Source organism: Pteropus vampyrus, unplaced genomic scaffold (assembly GCF_000151845.1).
Source record: "Pteropus vampyrus isolate Shadow unplaced genomic scaffold, Pvam_2.0 Scaffold36, whole genome shotgun sequence".
Lineage (NCBI taxonomy): Eukaryota > Metazoa > Chordata > Mammalia > Chiroptera > Pteropodidae > Pteropus > Pteropus vampyrus.
This window is the reverse complement of record NW_011888817.1, coordinates 5,649,122-5,662,040: the sequence shown is the minus strand read 5'-3', so window position 1 is coordinate 5,662,040 and position 12,919 is coordinate 5,649,122. Positions and strand designations below refer to the sequence as shown.

General features: G+C 50.9%; 1 protein-coding gene across 1 annotated transcript in view; it reads left to right on the top strand.

The window, feature by feature from the left end:
- SLC9A1 (solute carrier family 9 member A1) overlaps positions 1-12,919 on the top strand; it is a 47,582-nt gene that overhangs the window by 21,853 nt on the left and 12,810 nt on the right. The window contains exon 2 of the mRNA XM_011357684.2: positions 12,437-12,897. Coding sequence (XP_011355986.1) covers positions 12,437-12,897 — 461 coding nt within the window. The remainder of the gene's footprint in view (positions 1-12,436; positions 12,898-12,919) is intronic.

Below are 12,919 nucleotides of genomic sequence, written 5' to 3'. Positions count from 1 at the left end.
CTGAGTTAGGGTTGAAACTTTGAACAGGTCCCTGAGGTGACATTACTGCTTGTTCTTCCAAATGTCTCCCTTCCCAGCCATGTCACTCAGGGTATCCTAGCCTGTACATGGTACCACCTCTGCTGGCTCAGCCCTCCTTGTGGCCTAGGCTCAGTCCCTCTGCCTCAGTTCCCCAAGAGTGCCGGCTGCCCAGCCTCCAAGAGAAACTGCCTCTGTTATAGGCTGCCACCTGACAGGTGGGTCCTCCTCTCACTGGGGCTTGGCGGTGGGGCTGGGCCAAGGCTTGAGAATAAGCCAGGCAGTGAGTGACCTCTGCTCCAGTGGAGGGCCCAGCCCCTCTGCTGTCATGATTTTCATGTTGTGTTCTCATGGAACCCAAGTCAGGTGGCAGCCACACTGGGCCACAGAGTAGGCTGAGCCCTGGAGGACAGTCATGCTGTGCTCCCCAGGAACTGAGAGGCCCCTTGCCATCCCACCCCTTCATCTGAGGTGGGTCCTCTGTGCCTTCCTTGAAAGCGGAGCTGTCTCAGTGATCACTGAAGCTTACTGGGTGTTTGTTTTTGTTTTTCTCTGAATGTTTTTACCTCCATTCCCTCCTTTTCTTTATAACCACCCTGGGCCATGAGCATTGCTTGTCCCCATACTAAAGAGGAGGAAAGTGAGACGCAGGGCAGTGTAGTGATTTGCCAGAGATCACGGAGAAGTTCAGGTTTAGAACTGGCATAGAAGCCAGCTCTGTGGTGGTAGACCAGGGCTCTTTACACTGCCCCATGCTGCCTCATGCAGTCTTGCTCCTCATGAAGATTGTTCTGGGCCCAGACACTCATTGGCATGGACAGAGTCGGTTAGTGTTACAGAGCCCAGCTTTGTCTAACAGCAGAGCTCGTCAGTCAGATGTCACAGATGGAAAGGCTCTCACCATGCTTCTGAAGATGGGGAAACTGAGGCCTGAGAAAGGCAGGACTTGTTCAAACACGTAGTGAGTTGGTACCAGGGTCTAGACTGGAACCCAGGTCTCCTGATCCCCAGCCTGGGCTTGGCTCAGGCCCTTCCTCTCTCCAAATGTAGCTCCCTGGTCTCTTGAGGTATTTGGAGGAGGGATGGGGAAGGCTCACCCATTCTACTGGAATATGCAGGAGGCAGTGACAGCTGCCCCTAGGGCCTAGACTTAGTAGATTGGACAGCTCTGCCCCACCCCAGGGTGCTGAGCCCAGGGGCTTGCACCATTTCCCTTAACTTCCTCCCTAGGTGTTTGCAGGCAGGACTTACACATGACCCCCAGGTCAGAGCCCTCCGGTGGCTCTGCCTGGCTCACCAGGTTGACTCAATTCCCTCTCAAGTGTATTTAAGGCCTTTTACAATCTGATGCTAGGTGAGCACTGGACTGGGAGTCAGCAGCCCCAGGTTTGTAACCTGGCTCTGCTGCTACCCATGTGATCTTGGGTGAGTGTCTGGACCTCTCTGAACTTCTGCTTCCTCATCTGTTGCCTGCTGTCCAGGGTTTTAGTGAGTGCCAGAGGAATGGCTGCTTTATGACCACCTGAGTAATTTTTTCCTCTCCATCCTTCCCTGTCATTTGTGCCCAGTAGAAATCCTCTGCCTACACGATGCTTATTCCTGTCCTGCCTTTCCACTTGCTGCTGCTTTGCCCAGAAGGCCCTCCCAGTGCCTCCCTAAACCCAGCCCTTACTTCAGGGTCAGGCCAATTCAGCTCGTGTTTAATGCATATGAGCTGAATGCCAAACAGTGGAAATTAGGTTAAATCAGACAGGGGAATTCTGTTCTTGAATAGTCATGCAGGCTCAACAAACAAGTTTTGATCCTTGCCATGTGCCAGGCTCTGTGCTAAGTGCTGGAGAGTCAAAGATGAATGTGACAGGGCTGCCCTTGAGGAACAGTCTGGAGGGGGAGACAACCAACCAAGCATACGTGTGAGCAGACTTTCAATGGAGGGGCCATGTGTCCTATGCAGACCGTCAGGAAGGGGTAAGTGCTATAAAGGAGGATAAAGCAGCGCAAGCCAATAGAAAGGTTTGGGATAGACCTACCTGAGGAGGTGGCATTTTCAGGGACCTGAAAGAAGGGGGAGGAGGGAATCTGCCATCCAGCTACGCGGCGCAGAGTGTTGCAGGCAGAGGGAACAGCAAATGCAAAGGTCCTGGGGTAGAATCGTATTCGTGGTCAAGGAAAAGCAAGGAGGCCAGTAGAGCTAGAGGGGAATGAGTGGAACCAAGAGGTTTTGCTGCTAGATTGGATGTGGGACGTGAGAGAAAGGAGTCAGGATGATTCCAGGGTTTGGGGTCTGAGCAACCGAGTGATACTAGGGAGATGTGGACCACCATAGGAGGAGCAGGTTCGGCGGTGGGGAAGTGAGGGTTCAGCTCCTGTGCCCTTGCCACTCTGCAGGTCCACCCCATGCACACCCAGACTCACTGGCCTAAGGGTCACCCTACACCCATCCCTCAAGGTAGTCACCTGATCTTCTCGGGCCCTCTCCAAGCTCTGTCCTCTGAATGTCATTTTCTCTCATTGATGTCTTTCTGGCCCTTCTGAGAGGCCAGAAAGATAAACACCAAAGTTGAGGGGTGCCCAACACCCCTTCTTCATTACCACCCTAGACACTGTGAAGCATATAATAGACTCTGTAGCTGATTGAGCTGGGAGGGGTGGGGGGCCCATGCCTCCCCGGACGGCTGCTCCCCCTCACCCAGCAGCCCCACCTGAGGTTTGCTCTCCCTTTGCAACGCGTCCTCCCTCCCCTGTAGCAGCTGAAAATGGGACACCCGATTCGCTTTCTGCAGGGCTGTTGTCCTGGAAATGGCAGAATTTCTCTTTGTGTTGCTTTCCTATTGCCACCTCTCCATACTCCACCTCTCTGTCCAAGTGTGATGATACCGCACCCAAGTTCAAGGTATATATAATGGATTTAAATCATTGTTAGGCTTCTAAGCTTGAGTGACTTTCAGCTGGAAAGGACACTAAGAACGAGTATTGGATACACTCAATTTTGCAAATTTTGCGTTTTGTAAACTTGACCCTACCCCCACCAAAAGGAAAAGAAAAGAAAAACCGGGCTTTCCCATGGCTCTAAAGTTTCTGAAAACGGAACCTCTCTTGTTGAGCCTCCTGTTTCTTCCCTACTCCAGGTGTGGGGCAGACTGGTGCTTGGAACTCCTGCTAGGGTCAGACAAGGCTAGGGAAGGAGTTGGGTAGGGGAAGGGAGAACCCAATCTGGGGAGCCCTGCACTTGGGGCCCCAGAAAAGGAAGGAGATGGTGGCTCGAACCAGACTAATCCAATTCTTTATCAGCTCAGGAATTCTGTGCATTTACCCCTCTCTACTGTCCATGGTGAAATTCGGATGTGAATTTCAATGCAATGGATGTGAATTAGATTTTTCTTATGCCAGGGGTACCTCAGGGTCAGGTGAAGGTGCAGAGAGAATAGAAACTGAGGCCCCCTGGTTTCCCTGCCAGCCACAGAGGAAAGGCCTACCTGGGGCTCTTGATAGAGGATCTCAGTGTGAGAAACTTGCCTGCCCTCTGACGCTGTTGTGGAGGGATTCTTCAAAGCATTATGGCACGGGCAATGCCATACTGACAGGTCGGTCCATTGGGGTTAGAGAGTGGGGGGTGGGGTCATTCTGGGTCTGAAACACTGCTCTGTAGCCCTGTCTCCTTGGGGCATGTAAGTGATCATCTCTCTGACATTCTTTGCTTATCTTAAAATGGGGATAATAATAGTACCTAATGCATTAGGGTTGTTGAGGAAATGAAAGATGCTGCAGTAAAGTGCTTAGTGCAGTCTGTCTCATAGAATCGGTTATAATACAGTAGGTAGAATATACCATTAATACAAAATTTTAAAACTATAGATGCAGGAAAGTTTGGAATTCTGTATCCCAAACTGTTAACAGTATAGATTTGGGGCTTTTGGGAGTGCTCGCACATAGAGAAAGGAGAACCGCCGAGAGATTATTCACCTTCTATTTAATGCACTATTATGCTGCTGACCATGAGCAATGTATTTAAATTTAAATGAGCAACATGTATCCATTTTGAAAAACTCTAAAGAAACCAATGTGTGTCACATGGTCACCTGCTAGGGACCCAAACCAGCCATGAGAGTCTTTGGAGCCTGAGGTCCTGCCCCTCCCCCGTGAGCTACTTGGAGACCTCTCCCTTGCTAGGCCTGTTGTTGCCTGCTGGGCTCTGTATCTTATCAACACTCAGGGACTGTTTACTGCTAGTTCCTGGTCCCTGTCCCTGCCCCCCTCTGCTGTGTGAGTCATCTTCCACCTCACTGCATGGGGACTCTCAATCCGGTGCCTTTCCTGTAGGGGGTGGGGACAATCTGCTGGAGTGAAATTCATGCAGCAAATGTTTATAGAGAGTTCAGGTGGTTGGGGAGGCTTGGCTGGGTATCCAGAGGTGCTGCCCCAGCTCAGGGTGGGGTGAGGTGGGGTCGGGACCACTGTAGTAGGTATCTGAGACTTGGAGAAAGAGGCTGGTGGGACTGAAAGGCAGGAGTAGAACCTGAGGCCTGAAGCATCAGCTCGGGCCCCTTGACTCAGTTTCTTGCATGGCCAGCCTGCTCCAGTTGTGTGCCAGCATCTCCTTCACTGTAGTCGCATTTCTAGGCTGGGTGGATGATGCTTCAGGGCCCTTAAAAGACTTTTGAGATTTACTCTCTTTATATTTGTTCATACTCTTCCCTCACTGGTCTCCCGCCCTCAAGACCCAACTTCAATCTCCCATCCTCTAGAAAGCTTCTGTCATTCCCTTAATTGCTCTTCCTGAGCAAATCACCTTTGCGGGGCCCAGGGCCATGTGCTGGGATGCCAAGCCAACCAGAGCACCAGCTACAGAGCTCCTGGCTCCTCATCTAGGAAGAGTACCTGACTCAGCCGTGGGGGTTCAGGGAAGGCTTCCCAGAGGCGGTGACTCCTGCACTGGGTTTTGAGAAGTGAGTAGAAGTTCAAGATGAAGAAATTTTCCTCTGTGTGTTGGGGACTTCTGGCAACTTGAGGACAGGGGTTAATGAGGATGGGAAGTTAAATGCTAAGGGTTAATCCTGAGCTTGGCCAGCTCCCCAACTCTGGTCACAGCGTACCTGCTCTGGAACCCCTGCTAGGTCCCCCAGAGGGCCCGGCAGTCGCTGTTATCACTCTGCTTATTGCTCTCAAGTTTCCTTGGCTGCTGGGCCACCTCCAGCCCATGTGGTATATTTATCCTTACCTTTCCCTTATCAATCATCTCTGAAGTTTGTCTGCCACTTCGCAATGCACGAGGCACTTCTGTGTCTAATCCCTTGATTCTCACTTGTCTACGCATGGAGAAACTGAGGCCCGTTCGTGATGTAATTCTTTGCCTAATGGTTACTAAAGGGCAGAGCTGGACGTTGAACCTTGGTTTTGGCCTCCTGGCCTACTTTTCTTTTTTCCATGCCTCAGGTGGCCCAGCATGCGATGCTCGTGTTGATGTTCCCTATCTCCCTGAGATGTAGTTTGAAGTAAGCAAGAAATAAAGGTGCCATTTGGAAGAATGATGAGGAAAGGCACAGAGAGAGACTGACACCCTCCCACCCCCAGCATGTGAATGACTCCTACCCAGGTACTCAGAACAGGCTATGGTTGTTTTTACAGGAGAGGCATATTGCAGACTTGAATTCTCTTCCTGTTGATTCTGACAGGCTTATTTTTCATCGATTCAGTGTGGCACAAAGAACTGGCAATTAGGAGACCTGAGTTCTAATTTTGACTCTCCCACTTCCCAGCTAGGTAGCCTTGGGCAAGTCATTTCATCTTTCCGAGCCTCAATTTCTTTATCTGTCAAATGAGAGTCAGAATATGAAATGAAATGAGAGGAGATGTAAAAGTCCCCCAGCACAGTACCTTGCATCATACACTCTTTTAAGTGTCTAGTGTTTTTCTCCTTTTCTGTGCTAGAGATTATATCTTAAAGTGAATCACTGGTTTACATTTTTTAAAAATTGTTATTTACTACTCCTGTGGGCCAGGAGCTCTAAATAAATTATCGCAGTGACATTTATCACAACCCCGGGAGGTAGCATCATCACCCCAGTTATAGAGGAGGGACCAAGACACAAAACATGTGTAACAGGTATTGTGCTAAGTGTTTTATATGCACCATCTCATTTAATCTTCATAGCAGCATTCATTTGGATATTGACAAAGGCTCGATGAAATCAGCCTGCCTTCTTGTCTTTTTATTTCCTTGTTTTTCATTTAACTATTCCCCATACATACATTTGCTGTGTGCAGGGTACTTATGCTAGACTCTTTAGTGGCTATAGACCTCGAATGGCTTTCCTCCTGCTTCTCTGTCTGGCAAAGTTCTGTTGATTCTTCAAAGCCCAGTTCAAATGATCCCAGTTCTGGGAGCATCACCTTCTCTTGACATTTCAGAGCCATCCCCCCTTCCTTCCTCTTTCCCACACTTCACATCCGAAGGTCAGTCTTATCTCAATTCACAAATAGTTAATGCCTACTCTGTGCTGGAAGCTGGAGATCCAGACGACTCTATAAAGTTTCCGTCCTTAGGGAGCTTAAAGCTCAGTGATAGACAAGTGCACACCAGCAGGTCATGATAATGTAGAGTGAGTCATGTTATACTTGGGTTTTGAAGAAAATGGTCATGATGGCAGTCACCATCTTTTGCTAACATTAAGTGGCAGCATTGTTTGGCATTCTTTCCCCTTATTATTTTCTCCTGTACTCTAGGAATCTTCTGAAACAGGCTTTACACAGATGGGAAAACCGAGGGTAGGACATACAACGTAATTTGCCCAGGGTCACCCAGCTAGTCAGTGGCTGCACTCTGATGAGAGCCCAGGGCATGTGTCTTTGTTTCTGCTTGTCCGGCTGGGAACTTGCTGGGACAGCAGCTGGGTCTGGTTTATCTTTGTCTGTGGTCCTCACAGCTAATGTTGATGGTGGGAAGAATCAACACTGAGAAGAATCAGAGCCCCTCCTACCCCAAAGGACACTCCAGCCCAGTGGAGACTGGAGCTGAGTACAGCTCAGGCAGGCAGGGCCTAGCAGTCTGATCGTTCCCACCTCCTGTCCTAGGAGTTTAGTGGAAAAGGCTGATCCCTTCTGGTTGGGTGAACTTGGGAAGGCTTCCTGGAGGGAGCAGGCTTAAAAGATAGGAAGGATTTCCCAAAGTCTTTACGAGGCCACTGGACTAGAAGAGGAGCAGTAGTGAGACTTCCCTGGAGAAGAGCTCATGGAAAGAAACACCACGTCTGGCCCTCTGGGAACCACGTTGAGTCTCTAGTCCTGGGCACGGATGCTCCCCCTAGAAACGAACTAAGAATAAAACCCGGGATTATGTGGGGAGTGGCTGAGAACACAGGTTGGTTAACCTTTCTGTGCCTCAGTTCCTCACCTACAAAATGAGAGGGTGGTAACTGTGACCCCCAGAGCTGTGGTGAAATCCAAATGAGTTAAAAAGTATCAGAGCACACTGCTGTAAACTGTCGAGCACCAGGCTTTGTTGGGAGGTATTACCTTTCATTACTGTAGTTGAGACTGGTTGCTGGGGCAGTTGAAGAGGGAGTTAAGAACTGGAATCGTTGTGCAACCAGGAATCCCCTGGGACCTGGCCAAGTTGCAGCCCCAGAGTCCTCAGCCCTGGAACTAGGGCGGCAGAGCCCCTCGTGTACCCCTGGGCCCCTGGTGACCCAGCACTGGTGGGCCAGCACTCCGCTCTGAGCACCCAGGCCAGGGGAGAGGTGCGGGAAGGGGGATCAGGGGTGTCTCGTCACCCTGGCAACCAAGGGTGACGTGGAACAGCCTTGCCTGCCTACTTCTGTGCCAGTCTCAGCAGATGGGGACAGTCTGAGGAGATGTAAATAAAACGTTCTCATGCCGAAGAGCAGAGAAGCTTCAGAGGAGCAGAAGTTTCTCACGCATTTGAAGTTTGGTCAAGTGTCTGTTCAGTGTATATGTGCGTGCACACGTGTCTGTGTGCACTTGTGTGCGTGCGTGTAAAGAAAGAGGGAGAGTGTGGTGTGGGCATGTGTGTTAGAGTGTCAGAGGGTGAGTGTGGGTGTAAGAGTGTGAGGTTGTGTAAGAGTATGTAAGAGAGCGAGCATGTGGGCATGTGTGTCAGAGCAAGAGTGTGGGCGAGAGTATAAGAGTGTGTAAGAGACAGTGCAGGTGAGCAGTATCAGAGTGAGTGGGTTAGTGTGTGTGCACATGTGTGTAAGTGTGTGTAAGAGCAAGAGTGGATGGGTGTGCGCGTCCCCCGGTTGCCTAACTGCCACCTGCACTGGACAGAATGGGAAACGCCTCTCCCCTCCCCTAGCCTATCGCATAGAAGGGGAGCCAGCCCCCAACTGTATCAGCAGGTTTGCCTTGTGGCTCCGAGATGTTAAATTCCACACCTTCTCCCCTCCTTACTCTGGAAGGACTGGAGCCCTTGTGGGAGCCCTTGAGAGATCACTGTCCTTGGAGTTTCATCAGCTCTCATGGTGGAATTGGTCACGTGACCATTAACGGGTCAGTGGTTCTCTTTGGGTCTCAGTTTCCCTGACCAGATAATGGAGGATTTGGATGTTCTCCACAGTCTTTTCCGGCTCTCACAGCTCTGGATCTGATTCGAACTGATGCTGCCCCACCCTTGATTCCATCCTGGTGACATCACCACGGCCACAAGTTCAGGCCTTGGAAGTTTTGCTTCATTTTTTGGTATCTTGGGATCTCGCCTCAATGCTGGGCCTTTGTCAGGGGACCAGGAGCCCCAACCATGCCCTTCCATCACACCTGGTGTCAGCAAGTTTCCTGCACTTTGAGGGAACTCTACAGGGATGCAGGGTGGGGACAGCTGGTGGAGTCAGAGCCTTGGGAGAGGAACAAGCCAGAACAGGCCGGCAGCACCCCCTTCCCTGAGCTTCTGCTCCTAATGACAGACCCTCCCCCTCCCCCCTGGAAGCTGCTTTCCAGTAACATGCCGCCTACCCATGGGCTTGGAGCCAGGAGTGGATCCCAGACCTTCCTGCACAGCCTGGGCTGAGCCCTCTGCTTCCTTTGCCAGTCAGGGCCCAGAGTTCCTTCTGCTCACTGAGAGGCAGGGCCAACACAGGAAGACCTGGGGGACCCACTCTGAGAACATGGCCCCTGCCCCCGGTACTCTGGAAGCTGCCTTATTTGGAAGAAAGTGCGCTGAAGTCGAGTCAGGAGGCCCAGGACCCGGTCTTTGGTGGTCTGGTCATGTCCTGCCTCCTCTGAGCTCCAAATAGGACTTCTGTCAAATAGGATTTCCAGCTGTCTTTTTACCTAATGATGGAGACGAGATTGAGAAAAGCATGGCCATCCCTACAAGCTCTTCACAGAGGTTCTGACCCTGAGCCACGTTGATGTCCCCAGTACTAAGCTCTGGCCTGGCTCAGAGAAAATACCCATATTTGAGTAAGGAATTAATTGCTCTCTCTAGTATAAGTTTGAGATGCTATAATCTAGAGTAGAACTCCTCCCTTAGACTCTGGGGAAGCCACCAAATCTTTCCAAGCCCCAGTTTTCTCATCTGTAAAATGGAGACAATACCTATCCCATGGGCTATTGTGAGGGCTAAGAGATGATATGTGCCTGGCTCCCAGCACAGCCTGGCTTATGGTGCACCTTTAGGAGTCAGGAGGATTCTTCATGTTACTGCTCTTCGCTTGTTTCACACTCTGCCACCCCCACCCCTCCCAGGGAGCTGTGGGTCTCCAGTGCACTGTCTGGCACTTCCTAGGAGGCAGGACATGACCAGGCCACCAAAGACCAGGTCCTGGGCCTCCTGACTCGGCTTCAGTGCACTTTCTTCCAAATACGGCAGCTTCCAGAGTACCGGGGGCAGGGGCCATGTTCTCAGAGTGGGTCCCCCAGGTCTTCCTGTGTTGACCCTGCCTCTCAGTGAACAGAAGGAACTCTGGGCCCTGACTGGCTTTGTGGGTTGGACTGATGGCATAGAGGTGGTGAGGCATTTAAAAAATCTAATGTGCTAGGTAGAGGTGGAAGCTGTCATCTACCTGCCTTGGGCTGTCTCTAGCTTTTGCCTTCTCCTGTAGCAGCTGTTGGTGGGGTAGGGTGTTGAGGTCAGCTGGCTAGAGCTGGAACTGGACTCCTGGCCTGTGCTTGCAGGAGCTCTGCTTCCCTAAACCCTTGGGCCATCCTGTCTCCTCTCCAGGCAGGACAGTACAGGTCTCTCAGTTGTGGTACAAGTGTCCTTTCTCCACCATCTGCATGGGTTGTCTGACCTTTCCGGGTACCAGGAAGAGAGAGGAACCTGGGCAATGACTGTGGATTGAAGATAATGAGAGACACCAGTGAAGGGTAGGCAGGTTGGTCAGGGAACGCTTCCCGGAGGAGGAGGAGGCAGGCAGAAGGGTATGATCAGCTAAACACAGTGTGGATAGAGGTACAAGATCAGTATTCTGAGGAGACAGACTAGACTAGGCAAAATCTGCAGGCAAAAGAGAATGTGGCTCATTTGTGGGAATTATAAAGAATTTGGCGAGGCTGAAACATAAAAATTAGCAGTGTTGGGAGCATGGGACACAAGCAAGACCAAATGATAGAGGCATGGCTGAATGTTTTAAGCTGTACAGTAAGAGACTTTAACCTATATAGTAAGAGAGATTTGGACTTAACATGACCTAGCCCTTCCCAGTGTATCAGCCAGCTGAGCATTGGGGGATTACTGGTGGACACGGCAAAGACCAGGGGACTTCTCAGCAAAAGAGATGATTTTGGCCTGGTCTGTTTTGAAGTCAAGAGAATGCACATAATGGCTTTGGGGTCCTCTCTTGACCTAGGATGGAGATGTGTTTTTTGTTTCCAATATGTTTTGAATGTCTCCTGGGTGCTTGGCACAGTGTCAAGATTCTGGACCAAAATAATGTTTCGAGTATGAGTCTTGACTTGTAGCTATACTGGCTCTATCCACATCAGTACCTGAGAGTAGGAGGGGCTTTGGACATGGGGAAGGCTGTTCCTCCTCCTTCTGGAGGATTTCGGGTAATGAGAGCAGCAGCCAAATAGGCTTCTGGGAACCACGTGGGTGATGGCCCAGCCCTGTGCCTTTTCAAATCAGTAGATACTTGTTGAGCACCTACTGTATCCCCAGCCCTGAGGATATAGTTACAAATGGATATGGAATCTGCCTGCATAGAGTTTACAGTGTGGGAAGAAAGCGAGAGTGTCATACCCTCTTAACCAAGCCGACCCCAGGGGTTATGGTATCCAACATGTAGTTAGTTGCCCAGGACTTCTCCACTTACCTCGCCACCCCAAAACAAGCCAAAAACCCAGAAGGAACTTGGGGCCAAAGCTGGCATTGAGAGAGTCCCTCTCTGAAGGGGATTTTTGCTACTTCCCAGCTGTGGGTATGGAGCCCCAAGGTGGGCCACTACAGAGAGTGGCCTGCTGCTGCTGCTGCTGGCTTGGGGAGATGGTTGGTGGGTCTCAAGTCGAGGGGCGCATTCATGCCTGATAGGGAGGGAGAATAGGAGGAGTTGACATAGCATTGAGGAGGTTGATGGGAGCTGGGGCATCTGCCCTTGGGGTCTCTCCTGGTTCTGCTACTGATTTGCTGTGTGACCTTGGACAAGTCCCTTCCCCTTTTGAGCCTCAGCTGCCCCATCCTAAAAGTAGGTGGGATTGGGCTAGAAACAGGGTGGCAAATAGGTTTTGTCTCTCCTGCAAAACCAACAACATCGATGACTTTCAAGAAGCTGTCGGCTTCTTCAGCAGCCCTCTGGGCTCAGCAGGAAAGCGTGTGCATCTGGGATTGGAGGTCACTGGATGCCTACTGCAAGTTTGCAGACCTCAGGCAGTATGATTCCCAAGCTCCATCCTGCACTGACATTCTGATTCTTCTGTGCTTCCTTCTATCTTCTGCGTCACTTCTCCACCAGCTGATGTTCTGCCTTCTGCTTAAATGCCTCCATGATGGGGAATATGCTATCTTACCTCAGACAGAACCGTTAGATTGTCGTGCCTAGCCTTGAGCTCACACCTGCTTCCCTGAACTTGTGCCTAAATAGATGACTTAAGTTCAGGATAGGTAATGCCCTTAGGCACTTGGAGCCTTGGTGATCAATGTATAATTTCTGTCTTCTGGAGGCATATAGAGCTGCTGCTTTCTGCTATTATATATAGTGACAGAGATAGCATTTGTATATCCTTTAAAAAAAGCAGTTTAAAAACATTGTCACTTAGTTTATACAGCAAACCTGTGAGCCCTGTGGTGGTACCACCTGCATTTTACAGGTGAGGAAGCTGAGGTCAGAGAGTTAACGGAGTGGCCCTCAGACCAAGTTTGTGCCCCTCTCACCAGCTGATCACCTCTTCCCCAGCCCTGTCCCCAACCTTCTGTTCTCCTGACTCCCGCAAGCCCATAGCCTCCTGTTCTCTTGCCCTCCCTCTGCAGGTTTCCATGTGATCCCCACTATCTCGAGCATCGTCCCGGAGAGCTGCCTGCTGATTGTGGTGGGGCTGCTAGTAGGGGGCCTGATCAAGGGTGTGGGCGAGACACCCCCCTTCCTGCAGTCAAAAGTCTTCTTCCTCTTCCTGCTGCCGCCAATCATCCTGGACGCAGGCTACTTCCTGCCGCTGCGGCAGTTCACAGAGAACCTGGGCACCATCCTTATCTTCGCCGTGGTGGGCACACTATGGAATGCCTTTTTCCTGGGTGGCCTCATGTATGCTGTGTGTCTGGTGGGCGGCGAGCAGATCAACAACATTGGCCTCCTGGACAACCTGCTCTTCGGCAGCATCATCTCAGCCGTGGACCCTGTGGCCGTGCTGGCTGTCTTCGAGGAAATTCACATCAACGAGCTGCTACATATCCTCGTCTTCGGGGAGTCCCTGCTCAATGACGCTGTCACTGTGGTGAGAGGGCGGGGGCCACACC